The 12,853-nt window shown below is 38.8% G+C and overlaps 1 protein-coding gene across 1 annotated transcript; it reads left to right on the forward strand.

Moving 5' to 3' along the window:
- Nucleotides 1–7,274: 7,274 nt before the first annotated feature.
- LOC311282194 (serine/threonine-protein kinase pim-2-like) lies at nt 7,275–10,325 on the forward strand (the record flags this gene model as incomplete). The annotated part of the gene is made up of 9 exons (XM_084395828.1): nt 7,275–7,376; nt 8,026–8,341; nt 8,508–8,642; nt 8,718–8,812; nt 8,960–9,010; nt 9,112–9,490; nt 9,672–9,848; nt 10,090–10,178; nt 10,314–10,325. The coding sequence occupies 9 exons, from the start codon at nt 7,275–7,277 to the stop codon at nt 10,323–10,325; spliced, it is 1,356 nt and encodes a 451-aa protein (XP_084251954.1).
- Nucleotides 10,326–12,853: the final 2,528 nt, after the last annotated feature.

The following is a 12,853-nucleotide window of genomic DNA, read 5'->3' on the forward strand; positions in this document are numbered from 1 at the left end:
CGGCCTCAAATACCCGGATGAACGGTCATTATACAGCGGGGGTGTCCAAATCCTGGAGGGCCACTGTCCTGCAGAGTTTAACTCCAACTTGCCTCAACACACCTGCCTGGAAGCATAGTGGGCATGGTAAGGCCTTGATTACCTGGTTCAGGTGTGTTTAATTGGGGTTGGAGCTAAACTTTGCAGGACAGTGGCCCTCCAGCACCAGGATTGGACACTACTTATTGTACTGTACATGGTTGCAATTGATGGTGGTGTTTATCCTTGCTTGAACTTGTTCATTCGTCTAGGCTCAAAGCGGCTTTATAGGAACTGTTTTTCTTAGGAGGAAGCTTTGAGTTTAATGAGCTCATAAAATATTTAATATCAAGCCCTAAATAATAATAATAATACAAACTTTTTTATTCTTTTTTCCATGGACCCCCAGTTTTTAACAGTGTTATTCAAAACAATTTTGAAACACTGGGACTGCATTGATGCCCATGGTCCCATCCAGACTACATCTGTCTTCCCTGAAATGATGAAAGTCTGAGCTGAAGTAAAGGCCTATGCAAGTGGGCCAGATGCGCAACTGATGAGTGCTAAATGATTACAGTCTAGGCAACATCTGCTCAAAGTAAACACATCCATCAAGTATTAAATAACCTAATATGTGCAGTACGCGCAACAGGGGATGTTTCCCATTTTAAAATGAGGTGTCAGTAGAGGAGAGAATATTTATCGAGAGGACAGTCATTTATGCAAACACTCTTGGCAGGCCTTTGTGATATTTTTAGCAAGCGATTCAATATACCTTTAGATTACACACACTCACACACTGAGATACTGTACATGGTGTAATGATGTTGTGAGTGGTGCAGATAAATCATGGACGCTTTAATCAAACCACAAAGGTATAAGAGAATAATCAATCATTCAGTGCTCTGCCCTTCTTCCTCTCTCTCTCTCTCTTTCCCATCTCTCTGGCCAGAGCAGCATGCCTGCAGTGTCCATGGGTAATAAAGGTGTCAGATCATTTCAAACTTGCTATTATTATTATTTGTATTGCAGATACTGCAGTGTGCCTATTTTATGGGGGCTTGGAGAGCACAAAACATCAATTTAACCGTCAAAACACAAACAGTAGTGAATCAAAACATTTATGCATTCAATAAAATAATCAAGGTAAATTCATACAAATTCAATTCACTAGTTCACAATGATGCATGTGAGAAAATGAGCCCCGCAAATCCACAAGATTGCAAATATACATCAAGTGTGCTATTTTGAGTAAGACAAAGTAAGACAAAAGAATATCTAAATAAATGTCCATGGACACAGACACAGAGAATTCGTGACAGTAACCCTTTCACTTACACCTTAACCCACCCTTAAACCTAACCATACCACCACATGTCCCTAAGTTACCCGTATCTCACCTCAATAGTCGCAAAAGTGTTTTGCAACACAAGTACATTGTAACTAACCATTTTTATTTATGATGTACATACATAGTACTTAAAGACACCTAATGTAAAGTGTGACCGTGCTGAAAAAGGTTTTTACCTGGGAGATCAGTTAAAGGTGCAGTAAACGATTTCGGAGAAATGCTGTTGAAAGTGGATCAAACCGAGCACCGCAACACACTTGTAGCCAATCAGCAATAGGGGGTGTGTCCACTCATGATGGGGGAGGAGAGAGAGTGAGATTTGAAGAAAGCCTGTAGAAAGACAGATGGCTGAGATATTACAAAAAGAAAAGGTCAGCTGAATATCACTTGAAAAAATATGATCAGGCAAGAGTTTTAGGCCGTGCGTTAATATTAGAAAAGTTTCCCAGTGCTGGAGAGCCTGAAAACAGATGCCTATGTTGCGTTGTTTCTGTTCCATACATGAGTAACATTAGTTTTGCTGTTTCACAGAATCATGATATGCTGTTGTTGTAATGTTAGCTATAGTAACAAGATAGTTTGGAGCGTCATTGGTTATCAGGAGCTGTGACTTACAGCAAACTCTTGCTTGTATATACTCTTGTGTACTGTATATTAATTTTTTGTTCTTCCTTGTTTGTCATTTTAGCTATAATTTTCATGAAGGATTATTTTGCTTCGCATCCACTATTGCATTGCATGTTCGTTCATTTTGGGGGCGGAGCAATGAAGGGAGGGGTGTGTTTGTTTGGGTTGATTTCAAATATCAACAGTTTTTCTCAGAAATCGCTTACTGTACCTTAAAGACCTGAAAACTAGTTTAGACTGGTTAAAGCTGTTTTTTATGTTTTTGGAGGTGAAGGTGGGCGTTCGAACATCATCGACCTTTATTCTCAACACAGATGTAGGAGCAAGTTCAAGGCCAGAAACATCATTAAGGGTAACTAACTGTTGGTCGGCCAAACATGGGGGTAAAACAGCAAGATAAATCATAACAAAAACCATCACCATTATAACATAAAAAATGTATTATGTCTGGGAACATCCTGCCAGTGTTTACATCACTAATGCCGTTCTGATGTGTCCTCAAGGACAGGGTAATATCCACATAACTTTAAGATGCTGAATAGTAAAAATACAAAGTAAAGGATGACGTCACTGTCTATGTCTATGTCATGGCACAATTCACATCACAGGCACAGATAAAGGTCACACAGAGTGTGTGTGCAGGTATCAAAAACTCAGCTCAACAGAATGATGGAGAGGTTTATATTTTATATTTTATTCTGGATTCTGTGGGCCTTTTGCTGCTCTTTACACAGTCTGCCTGTGATAAATGATAAGACACCTGAACCGCACTGAAATGACATTGAGGGTATCTTTCTGAAAGACCTTAAAAAGGGCAGGATTGATAGATATCACAAGCCATTGTGCTGCTACCAGCACAAAAAAAAATCCTGTTACAAGGATATACAGTTACATATCAAAATACATAAGATGACATTTGCAAAAAGACAAACATTGCTAGGTAATTACTGCATTTTGTGCATTCTGCTTCTTTAAATTTAATCAGAGATTATAGATTCATCTTTTTCAAAGTGATAATTAATCCAGTAAAATGTATCCTATCTTTTCATCAAACTGAGTAAAAATAATGGAAACATACACCATCTGGACATTACACCTGCAAATGAAGAAAGTTTGTTGGGTGATGGATTTAATTTCGTTACTGGGATGGAGCAATTTCACTCTTTCAGTTTCCTCTGTGAGCATTTACCACCACCTACTGACGAGCTACTGCAATGACATGGAAAACAATGTCCTAGTAGGGATGCACAGTAGTATTTATCTTCTTTCTAAATTCGATTACTACTACTCTCTGTCCGTCTTTCTGGCGTGGCAGCGTCACATCATAATGTCCCAATCTGACCTTTCTAGGCTACAATACGATACATAAAATATTAATTTGATCAAATAATTTTAAAATTGTTTTGATTTATACGTCTGTTTTGAAATCTATTTCTGTAGGCTATTGTCTAATTTTATTGTTTTGATTTTGATTTTAATTTTTTAATCCCATGGTGCTGATCATTTTCACTGAAGAAAGCTCTTAATGACACAGCAGCATTGCTAATATGTGACACAAATAAAGTAGGCCTATACAGAAGCACACGGTTAAGATGACTGAAAATGCATCAGCTAGTCATTAGTGAGTCGTGAAAATCTTACAAAGGGAAGGAATTTTGTTGCGACTCAGTTCGCCTACTAATACGTTACTACGCCATAAAGTACTCTTTTTGTGAAGAAAAATAGATAGGCTAGGATTGTGTAGCAGAGGAGAGGAATATGCAAGATTTGGGACATTCTACCATGTCAAAATATTGCAGCATAAAGGGATAATTCACCCAAAAATTCTGTCATAATTTACTCACCCTCAAGTTCTTCCAAACCTGTATGAAGTTCTTTCTTCTGTTGAACACAACATATAAGATATTAGGGTAGCAGTAGCGGCTCCTGGCCATACATTTAGGTAGGCTATAGGGCAGATTCTGGGTCTTAGAGCTAGTTTATGATAAACATTTTGTAAGATCAATATCGTAATCGCTGGACACATCAGACACACTTTTGGCAGAATTCTAATGTCCTTTATTTATTCAGCCTGAGGGTGGCGCTCTAACGATGATTGACAGACTTTAGTATACACAACAAAAGCATAGAGTGCCATCTTAGAATTATTTTAATGTAGTATTTATTGCATCCGAATGTTGTTTAGAATATTACAAGTTAGGAATTCCAGTGAGGAAAAAAAAAAAGTCATGTCTAATCTCAGAACAAGCGCAAAACAAACACAACATAACTAGCCTACTGTATATAAAAGCTATTCACATGAGCACGTTTAAACTAAAGGGTTTAATTCATCTGATACTCCTCATAGGGAAGAACTGACATGCCAACTACTGACCTGATGCCGACACAGCTGAAGCGGACTGATATCGTCTTGGTCTGGAGCTAGGTTTAGCCTGAGTTAGTAACGTCACGTGAAAATTAGCGGGGCAGCCAGAAAGTTGCCCCAATGTCTCTCTATGCGAAGCTGCAGTTCCATTTTTCACCACAGATCTACATTGGAAATGTGTGGGGCGCTGTAGAGCTGGGGAGGGCTTGTATGTATGCCTGTCGAATCCATGCGCTATATTTTAATATAAAATATAGACTTAAAATTGTCTAGAAAATCCGAAACCATATTTTATTTATATTTTTTTATTAGTTCAATATACAGAGGTCATATAAATAAATACTTAGATAAATATATAAATATTTTGGTGCATTGACTTCCATAGTATGGAGGGGGTGGGAGGATACTATGGAAGTCAATGGTGCCCATCAACTGTTTGGTAACTGGAATTCTTCAAAGTATCCTCTATTGAGTTCAGCAAATGAAAGAAATTCATGCTGGTTTGGAACAACTTGAGGGTGAGTAAATGATGACAGAATTTGCAATTTTAGGTGAACTATACCATTAAAGGGTTAGTTCACCCAAAAATGAAAATTCTGTCAATTATTACTCACCCTCATGTTGTTCCAACCCCGTAAGACTTTCGTTCATCTTCTTTATTCAACTATTCCTTTTCTTCTGTGTGGGCCTCTCTGACGTGAGTTCACGTAGTGTAACAGCGCAGCGCAACGTCAGAACATAGGCTCACTATTGGCCAGCATCACACACATCACACACATGACCAGCGTCGGCCAATAGTGAGCCTACGTTCTGACGCTGCGCTGTTACACTACGTGAACTCATGTCAGAGGCCCACACAGAAGAAAATTAATAGTTGAATAAAGAAGATGGACGAAAGTCTCATGGGGTTGGAACAACATGAGGGTGAGTAATTAATTACTGACAGAATTTCTGGGTGAACTAACCCTTTAAGTGTCACTAGTCTATAGACACGCCCCTTCCAACTTCACATCTCATCTGCCGAGTTTCCAATTTGTAAATACAACTTCTCTTTGTTATTGTTGTCTTAAAGCTGTCATCCTTAAATATGCCATATATTATTGTAACAAAGATGTCATCCAGTTTTATTTATTTGTGTGTTTGTAGGGAAACATGTACAAATTTGTGGTGTACGTACAGGAGGAGGCAGTGGAGGAACACCTCTTGCTAAACTGGAGAAAGACAAAGAGAAAAGGAAAAGAATGGGCAGAACCAAAAAGTTAAAGTCTCAGCATTTTCTAAACACTTCTTTATATGGAAAAAATTCTGTATTCTTCAGGAGGGGCAGGTCCTCTGTAAGGTGAAAGTCATACTTGGACTCAAAAACATCTAGGAATCAAAAACATCAAAGAGAAGTATTTCATACACATAAATTATTTAACTTCCTAAAATCCTAAACAAAGCTATTTTATGCCCCACTTTGGATGCACAATGCTTAGCCTAACTAATCTATTGTAGGCCTATATATAAAAATGTCTAGATGTTAAGCAATTATATTTTATACATTACCTACATAGTGTAGGATTTAAATACTTTTCCACATTTTTGAATGGTTAGCCTTTTATTGTGGATCATTTATGTTTTAAGTTTTTATATTTGTCAATGGACACAGAATTCGTTTAGATTTGTAGAGTAAAATATTGTTTTATTGTGAAGTGCAAGGTTAAAGCGAGACCCTTGAGGTAAGACGTTTTAAATAGAAACACAGTAGGCTATGCATAAACACAGGCGGGTGAACAAACTGCGATTCCTTAGAAAAAAAAAAAAAAATTAAATAGAATGTCATGAAATTTACATGCCTATCAACAACCAACACATCCGAGGCCCAGCATAAATGCTCTTGTTATTTAAGTGGTTATGTTTACAATAGGCTACCTAATTTGAATATGCAACAGGCCTATATGCGTGATTTGGCATGGAAGCCAGTTCGAATAATACATAGCCTATTGCCTTACCCTTAATGCATCAAAACATACGGTTTTTTTCTTCAAATTCTGAATGGATTATCACCTAGAAAGCGTGCATGAAAGCACTATCACTAGGCTAGCTGTCACTCATCTTTATTCATTGCGATCTCACAAAGTTCTACTAATCGATTAAGCTGACTGTACAATAAATATCTTATTTAGCCTACATAAATCTACACTTTTTTTTCCTTACAAGTTAAATTATAACGAGAGGATTTGAGTGTGCACTGTGCAGATCTCAGCACTCTGGGGAAAAAACTCCAGCGTTTTAGTTAGTGGCGATGGGATTCTAACTTATTTCTGATTGGCTCATCAGGTATCACAACTCATCAGGTATGTTTGTGATTGGCTACATTGCTCAACGCTGCAAAAAAAAAAAAAAAAAAAAACTTGTTAATAAAACAACTAAAGTAGTTTCCAAATCTGTTTACCAATTCAGTTCATGATCAGTTTATGAGAGTATTCGCGAGGAAGCACAATTCAGAGGTCAGCTCGTGCACTGAACAAAGCTCGAGAACTCTCGCGTTACATTTAATTTTAATTTTCACTTTATAACAAGATTTAGTTTCGTGCAGGTGCATCTTTGCCTAAAGCCCTAGTTATTTTTTGACCCGTGGCGAGGGGAAGGCTAATCCTTCCCCATCCTTACACGCGCTCCACCTATGAGTAGAAACATTTCCTAAATATACATAAATATGTCAGGCAAGAATAGAAAACAAGCCTTTTCTCAGCTGTGAACCACGTCACGCGCATTCGAAAAGCCCCCTCAGGAATGCGTCATAGATGACGATGACGTCATAGAGAAATAGAACGTTGTGTGACGCCATATACTGTCAGTTTTCTCAGTCTTGTCATTACTTATTCTGCAGTTCATATGATAGAGTTACCCAAGTGGACAACTGTTATCATGGCACTGAAGAGAAAGCCTAGTTCTAGCGCTCAGGTGTACGAATCCCATCAGAGCACATCCTCATTATCCAGCACCGATGCGGCTGAAACCCATCAACCTGTTAGTGCTGGTGAAGAAAATAAGATGCAAATGAGAAAAAGGTGGAGGATGGATAGTTTTGTGATGCTTCATTCCTGTGACTGGAGCGGCATAATCTCGAACCAGAATACTGCACCGATAAATGAGAGAAGAGCTGAGGGTAAATCAAATGACCATTGGAGAATATCACTGAAGAGTTATTAATTACCACATTACCACACCATATTGTATCAAATAGCCTACAACTGAAGTTTGATCAAGCCAATAACAGCCATAATATGAGTATCCAATGTTTAATAATTATTATTATTTATTTGAAACATGCTTTTGTTTAATAATCCCTGCTTTAGATCAAAGTTCTCTACAGTACAGTGCCTGTTCTCTAGAGGATCATGGTCTTCAGGAACCTCTATCCAGTGGTCTTGAAGTCCTTTCTCCTGCAGACCAGCAGGTTCAAACCCCTCCAGCTCCAATGCACCACAGTCCAGCACTTTTCCATAAATGCTTTAAGGTATTGGTCCTAATAAGCTACAAATTCATTTGAATATATATTAATATTTGGAAGATTTTGACACCTTTTTGTGCATTTGTTTTAAATGTTCTTTGTTTATGGTGATATGGGAAGAAATCAAAGTCAAACCTTTTCTATGTGCTCTATATATATCATCAGCCTGTTAGTGAGGAAAGTGATTGTCAGGAGAGACAGAAGAGTAGTTTTGGAGAGCTCCTCTCTCTTCACTGGAGTTCTGGAGAGCATCTCTCTCTTCACAACAGTAGCTCAGGTCAGGGTCAGAAAGTGGAGGATCAGACCACTGCAACCATTAGTGAGAAACACGCTCAGGGTAAATTTGGTGAGGAAAATGAGAAGCCAATGAGAAAGACGAGGACGATGGATAGTTTTGAGAAGCTGCCGTCTCTTCATTACTGTGACCGGAGCGGTAGCTCAGACCAAGATACCGCTGCGATATATGAGAGACAAACTGAGGGTAAATCATAAGACCATTCAAAAATGTACAACTGTTTTCTGTTTACTAGAGCTCTGTACATCATAAAGTCTACATAATATCCATTAATGGGAACTTAATGAATTAGGGGAATTTTTCTGTTCCCTTGAATGAAGTGCCATTAATTACCATATGTTACAAACTCTAGAGGATCATGGTCTTGAGGAAGCTCTATCCAGTGGTCTTGAAGATCAGCAGGTTCAAACCCCTCCAGCTCCAGTCCATCACAGTCCAGTCAGTCCAGCACCAGGTCACAACAAAAGAGTAGACGTGACAACTGAGGGTGAGTTTACGGCCATAACCTCAAACATTAAACTCACTGCTGCCCATGCAACTAAAATTAATAATCTTTTTACAGACAACATTTTGAGCCGGTATGAAATCGGCAGACTGCTTGGTGAAGGAGCATTTGGCTCTGTTTATGAAGGGAAACGCTTGGAGGATGGCCTTGAGGTATCGTCATTTTCTTACAATATTTTAGCCAACAAATTGTTTTGTCTCACTATATCCATTTCAAGTCTTTTAGTGTATATTTCCTCACTATTTACTGCATTTGACATGTTAGAAATGTAACAAAAATGTTTTTTTTTGGTTGATCAGGTGGCAGTGAAAATTGCCAGAAAGCCGCAGAACATGAAATACATCTACATTGTAAGTAGGCTACACTCGCTATGCTGTTTTTCCACTGTTTTCAAATTAAAATATGCCAACGTAATGACAACACCTTCATATAACAATGATCTTTCTTCCAGGCTGGTCATCCCGCACCCTTCCCATTAGAGGTCGGCCTATTAATCCTTGCTAATAGGGGCCCTAAGGTTTCAGAGATCATTGAGCTGCTGGACTGGCAGGACCAGCCTGACCAATATATCATGGTCTTGGAGCGTCCCTCACCTTGTAAAGATCTGTGGGATTTTTGGGATTGTCACGAAGGCATCCTAAATGAGGACACAGCACGGTTTATTATGGCGCAGGCAACAATGGCTGCTCAAATGTGCTGTCGCCGTGGAGTGTTTCACCGTGATATTAAGCTGGAGAACCTGCTGATCAACACAGAAACGCTTGAGGTCAAACTGATTGACTTCGGGTGCGGGGATCTCCTGCAGGAATCCGGCTATGAAAGATTCTGTGGTATGAATTATGAATCAAACCTGTAGTTTGGGACTTAAGTTCTAGTGACTAGTTAAATATATATATCACTTTTGAGGCAGCATTTTTTTAATTTAAAAACGCCAGATGTTTTTACAGAGAAAACATGCTATGGTATTTCATGCTATGGTACTTAACCATCAGACAAATCTTTTTCCTGCAGGCACTCCAGGCTACTGCCCACCTGAGTACTGCACAGAGGGCAAGTACCATGGTAAACCAGCTACTGTGTGGTCTCTGGGAGTGCTCTTATTCCTGTTGGTGTGTGGACGCTTTCCAGAACCAAGAGACAAGCAGATGATTGATGATGACATCTGGTCTGAGCCTGGCTTGTCAAACGGTAAGATGGCATTGATCACAACAAAGAAGACCAACTGTAATTTAAATCATACAAATACAAAGAAACGAGGAAAAAGTAACAGCTGAGCCAAGTGGCTTTATAAAGTATAGATAATGTAGATAATACAATAATTATTTTCTAACCATACAGTATAGAATAGTCGAATCTTACAGCTTAATACAAAGACAGCAGGGGTAAAGTTTAAGGTAATAATCTGACTCACTTCTATCGTTCTGCACAGAATGCTGCCTCCTGATTCGATCCCTCCTGAAGGATAGCCCAAGACAACGGATTTATTTGAAGAAAATCCTTCAACATGAATGGTTTAAGGTAATGAGCCTAAGATCTGCTACAAATGATTTTGAAGATATATTCACTTTTCATTTTAAAGATTTGAAAAATGTTTTCTTCTAATTGTAATCTATGACTATAACCTTGTTTTTTTGTTTTGTTTGTTTGTTTCAGGTCACAGAATAAGACATTAAGAGGAACTAGTGCAAAGTGCCCGTGCAAAATCAGTTTTTGTTGGTTCGGTGTGTTTGAGTGCTCATTGTTACAATTAAACAGCAAAAGTTCAGTGACATTTTTATTTGTGCATGGTAGAAAGCAAATACTGATACTGACATAATGACATACAATAAATATGGAAAATTTAACTACACGATTGAGTGAAACACGCTTGTGCAAACAGTTTGTGAATAGGCCACTACAAATGATGGCCGTGAAAGAGACTGTGAACGAATTGAATAGGATATGTTTAGTTGGTGAATAGCATAGGCTACTATTACACAGTAGCGATAACGTTAAGCGCACCAGAATAAAATATAATATTCAGAAATAAACAGTGTAGCTGACTTACAGATTCAGTTAACATCCACAAATGAATAAGCGCGACGATTCAGGGAGCAGGCTACACAGTGAACTCCGAGAAAACGTTACTTAAGCTCCGCTGCTTTCTTCGACCCTCTCTGTCTCTGGTCCTGCGCAGTGCTCACTCAGTGTCAGTGTGAGAGGGGGAGTGGCCAGTGGCTAGAGCGGTAAAAGCCAATGTGTGCTTCTTTTACCGATATATTTACCAATATCTTTTGCATTTCTAATCCAAACAACGCCAAACTTGGCACTGCACTTACTCGTGCCCTGTCAAGTTTGAAATCCAACGGACTAACGGTTCAAGAGATATGCAAATAACAGACACACACACACACACACACACACAGACAGACGTTCCTGTAATTTATAGATAGATATAATATTCTGAAGTAAACAGCGTAGCTGACTTACAGATTCAGTTAACATCCACAAATGAATAAGCGCAACGATTCAGAAATGAATAAGCGTGACGATTCAGGGAGCAGGCTACACAGTGAACTCCGAAAAAACGCTACGCTTGAGCAAACAGTTTGTGAATAGGCTACTACAAATGATGGCTGTGAATAAAATATAATATTCAGAAGTAAACAGTGTAGCTGACTTAATGTTTAGCTGACAGAGTGTTTATGTCAGATGCTTATTTTTAAACCACAACCCTCTAATGTCAGAATGTTTATTTTTAAACCACAACCTTCTAAGTGCTTCTTTTACAGATATATTTAAAGATATATTTTGCATTTCTAATCCAAACAATGTCAAACTTGGCACTGCACTTACTCGTGCCCGTAGCAAGACACCTGTCAAGTTTGAAATCCATCTGACTAACGGTTCGAGACATATGTGAATAACAGACACACACACAGACAGACAGACAGACGTTTCTGTAATTTATAGTTAGATAGATATGTCAGAGCTGCGTGTCATGTCAGAATTCCTCTCTTGGCCGCCCCAGAAGTTCCTGTGAAAGCTGCTTCTGCCACGGCGCTCTCCAAAGGATCCTGTACTGGATGTCACAGAATTTCCAGTCTTTGGCTGCTTCCTCCTTCTGTTTTGCATTGAAGGGGGTGGATTGGAATCCAATGCTGCTTCATATGTAATGAGTGATTATAATCAAGCTATTAATCAATATTTTTCCTTCTAAATATCAAATGAGTTGAATGATTTCTCTGGAGATTTTACTTTGTTATAGAAGTTACCAGTGTGATTACTGAAATGTTCTTTTCGTGTATTCTTTAATGTCTGTATTTGATATCTAAATGCAGTAACAGTGCTTGCTTATTTAGCCCGGCTTCCAGAAATGAAATAGGGACATGTTTTGTGTTTGGGAAAGGTCTTCAACATGTTAAAACATATAGGGGTCATTGAAGCCAATAGTTTAAGGGACCATTTCTTTGTTAAAGCCTTACTTTCCAGTTAGACTAAAGTGTAGCTCGCCTTGAGAGAAAGAACGCATTATCTTGATGTTTTGAGAGGACTCTTCTGTTTATAGTTAGAGCCTGGCCAAATCCAACCTTGGAAAAGCTGTGTGTCGATGTGTGTGTTAGTCTTCTTGGTTACAGGTTAAGGAACCACTGGCATTATTGGAGATTGACTGAGTTGTTGTTCGGGACATGCTGGCGCCCAGCAACCCAAAACTGCAACCTGGAAGGCCACGACGTGCCTAACTTCAGGGTCCAAATGTCAACTGCATAATCGATGGAGATATGCTTCAGTCTATCTGTATATGTGTGGAAAATTACTATGTTTATCTATTTCTTAGCCAATGAGAATCATTCAACCTGTAAGCAAGGACGTAGCTTAGACCTTGGTGAAGGGTATAACTGCTGTGATCTTTGTAACTGTAAGCGGGGCGGCCTACGAACTCCTGTGTGAGTCTTGAGGCTGACTTCTGCTGATGAAACTGCAAACTATCTTCAGTTAAACTTTTCCTCAATTTATTATAATTTTGACTCCGGGTCTTCCTTCAAACATCTGGTCCTTGAGTCCTAAACTGTTACACCCTAACAGCATCTAGCAGGCTGATATGAGTAGTCCCACAATGCTTTAGCTACTTTGTAGCCCTGGTAGCATCTGGCTCCTTGTTTTGAGGAAGTAATATTTTCATCTCGCAGCATTTGGTGACCATACATGAAAAT

Source organism: Rutilus rutilus, assembly GCF_951802725.1.
Source record: "Rutilus rutilus genome assembly, chromosome: 22".
NCBI lineage: Eukaryota > Metazoa > Chordata > Actinopteri > Cypriniformes > Leuciscidae > Rutilus > Rutilus rutilus.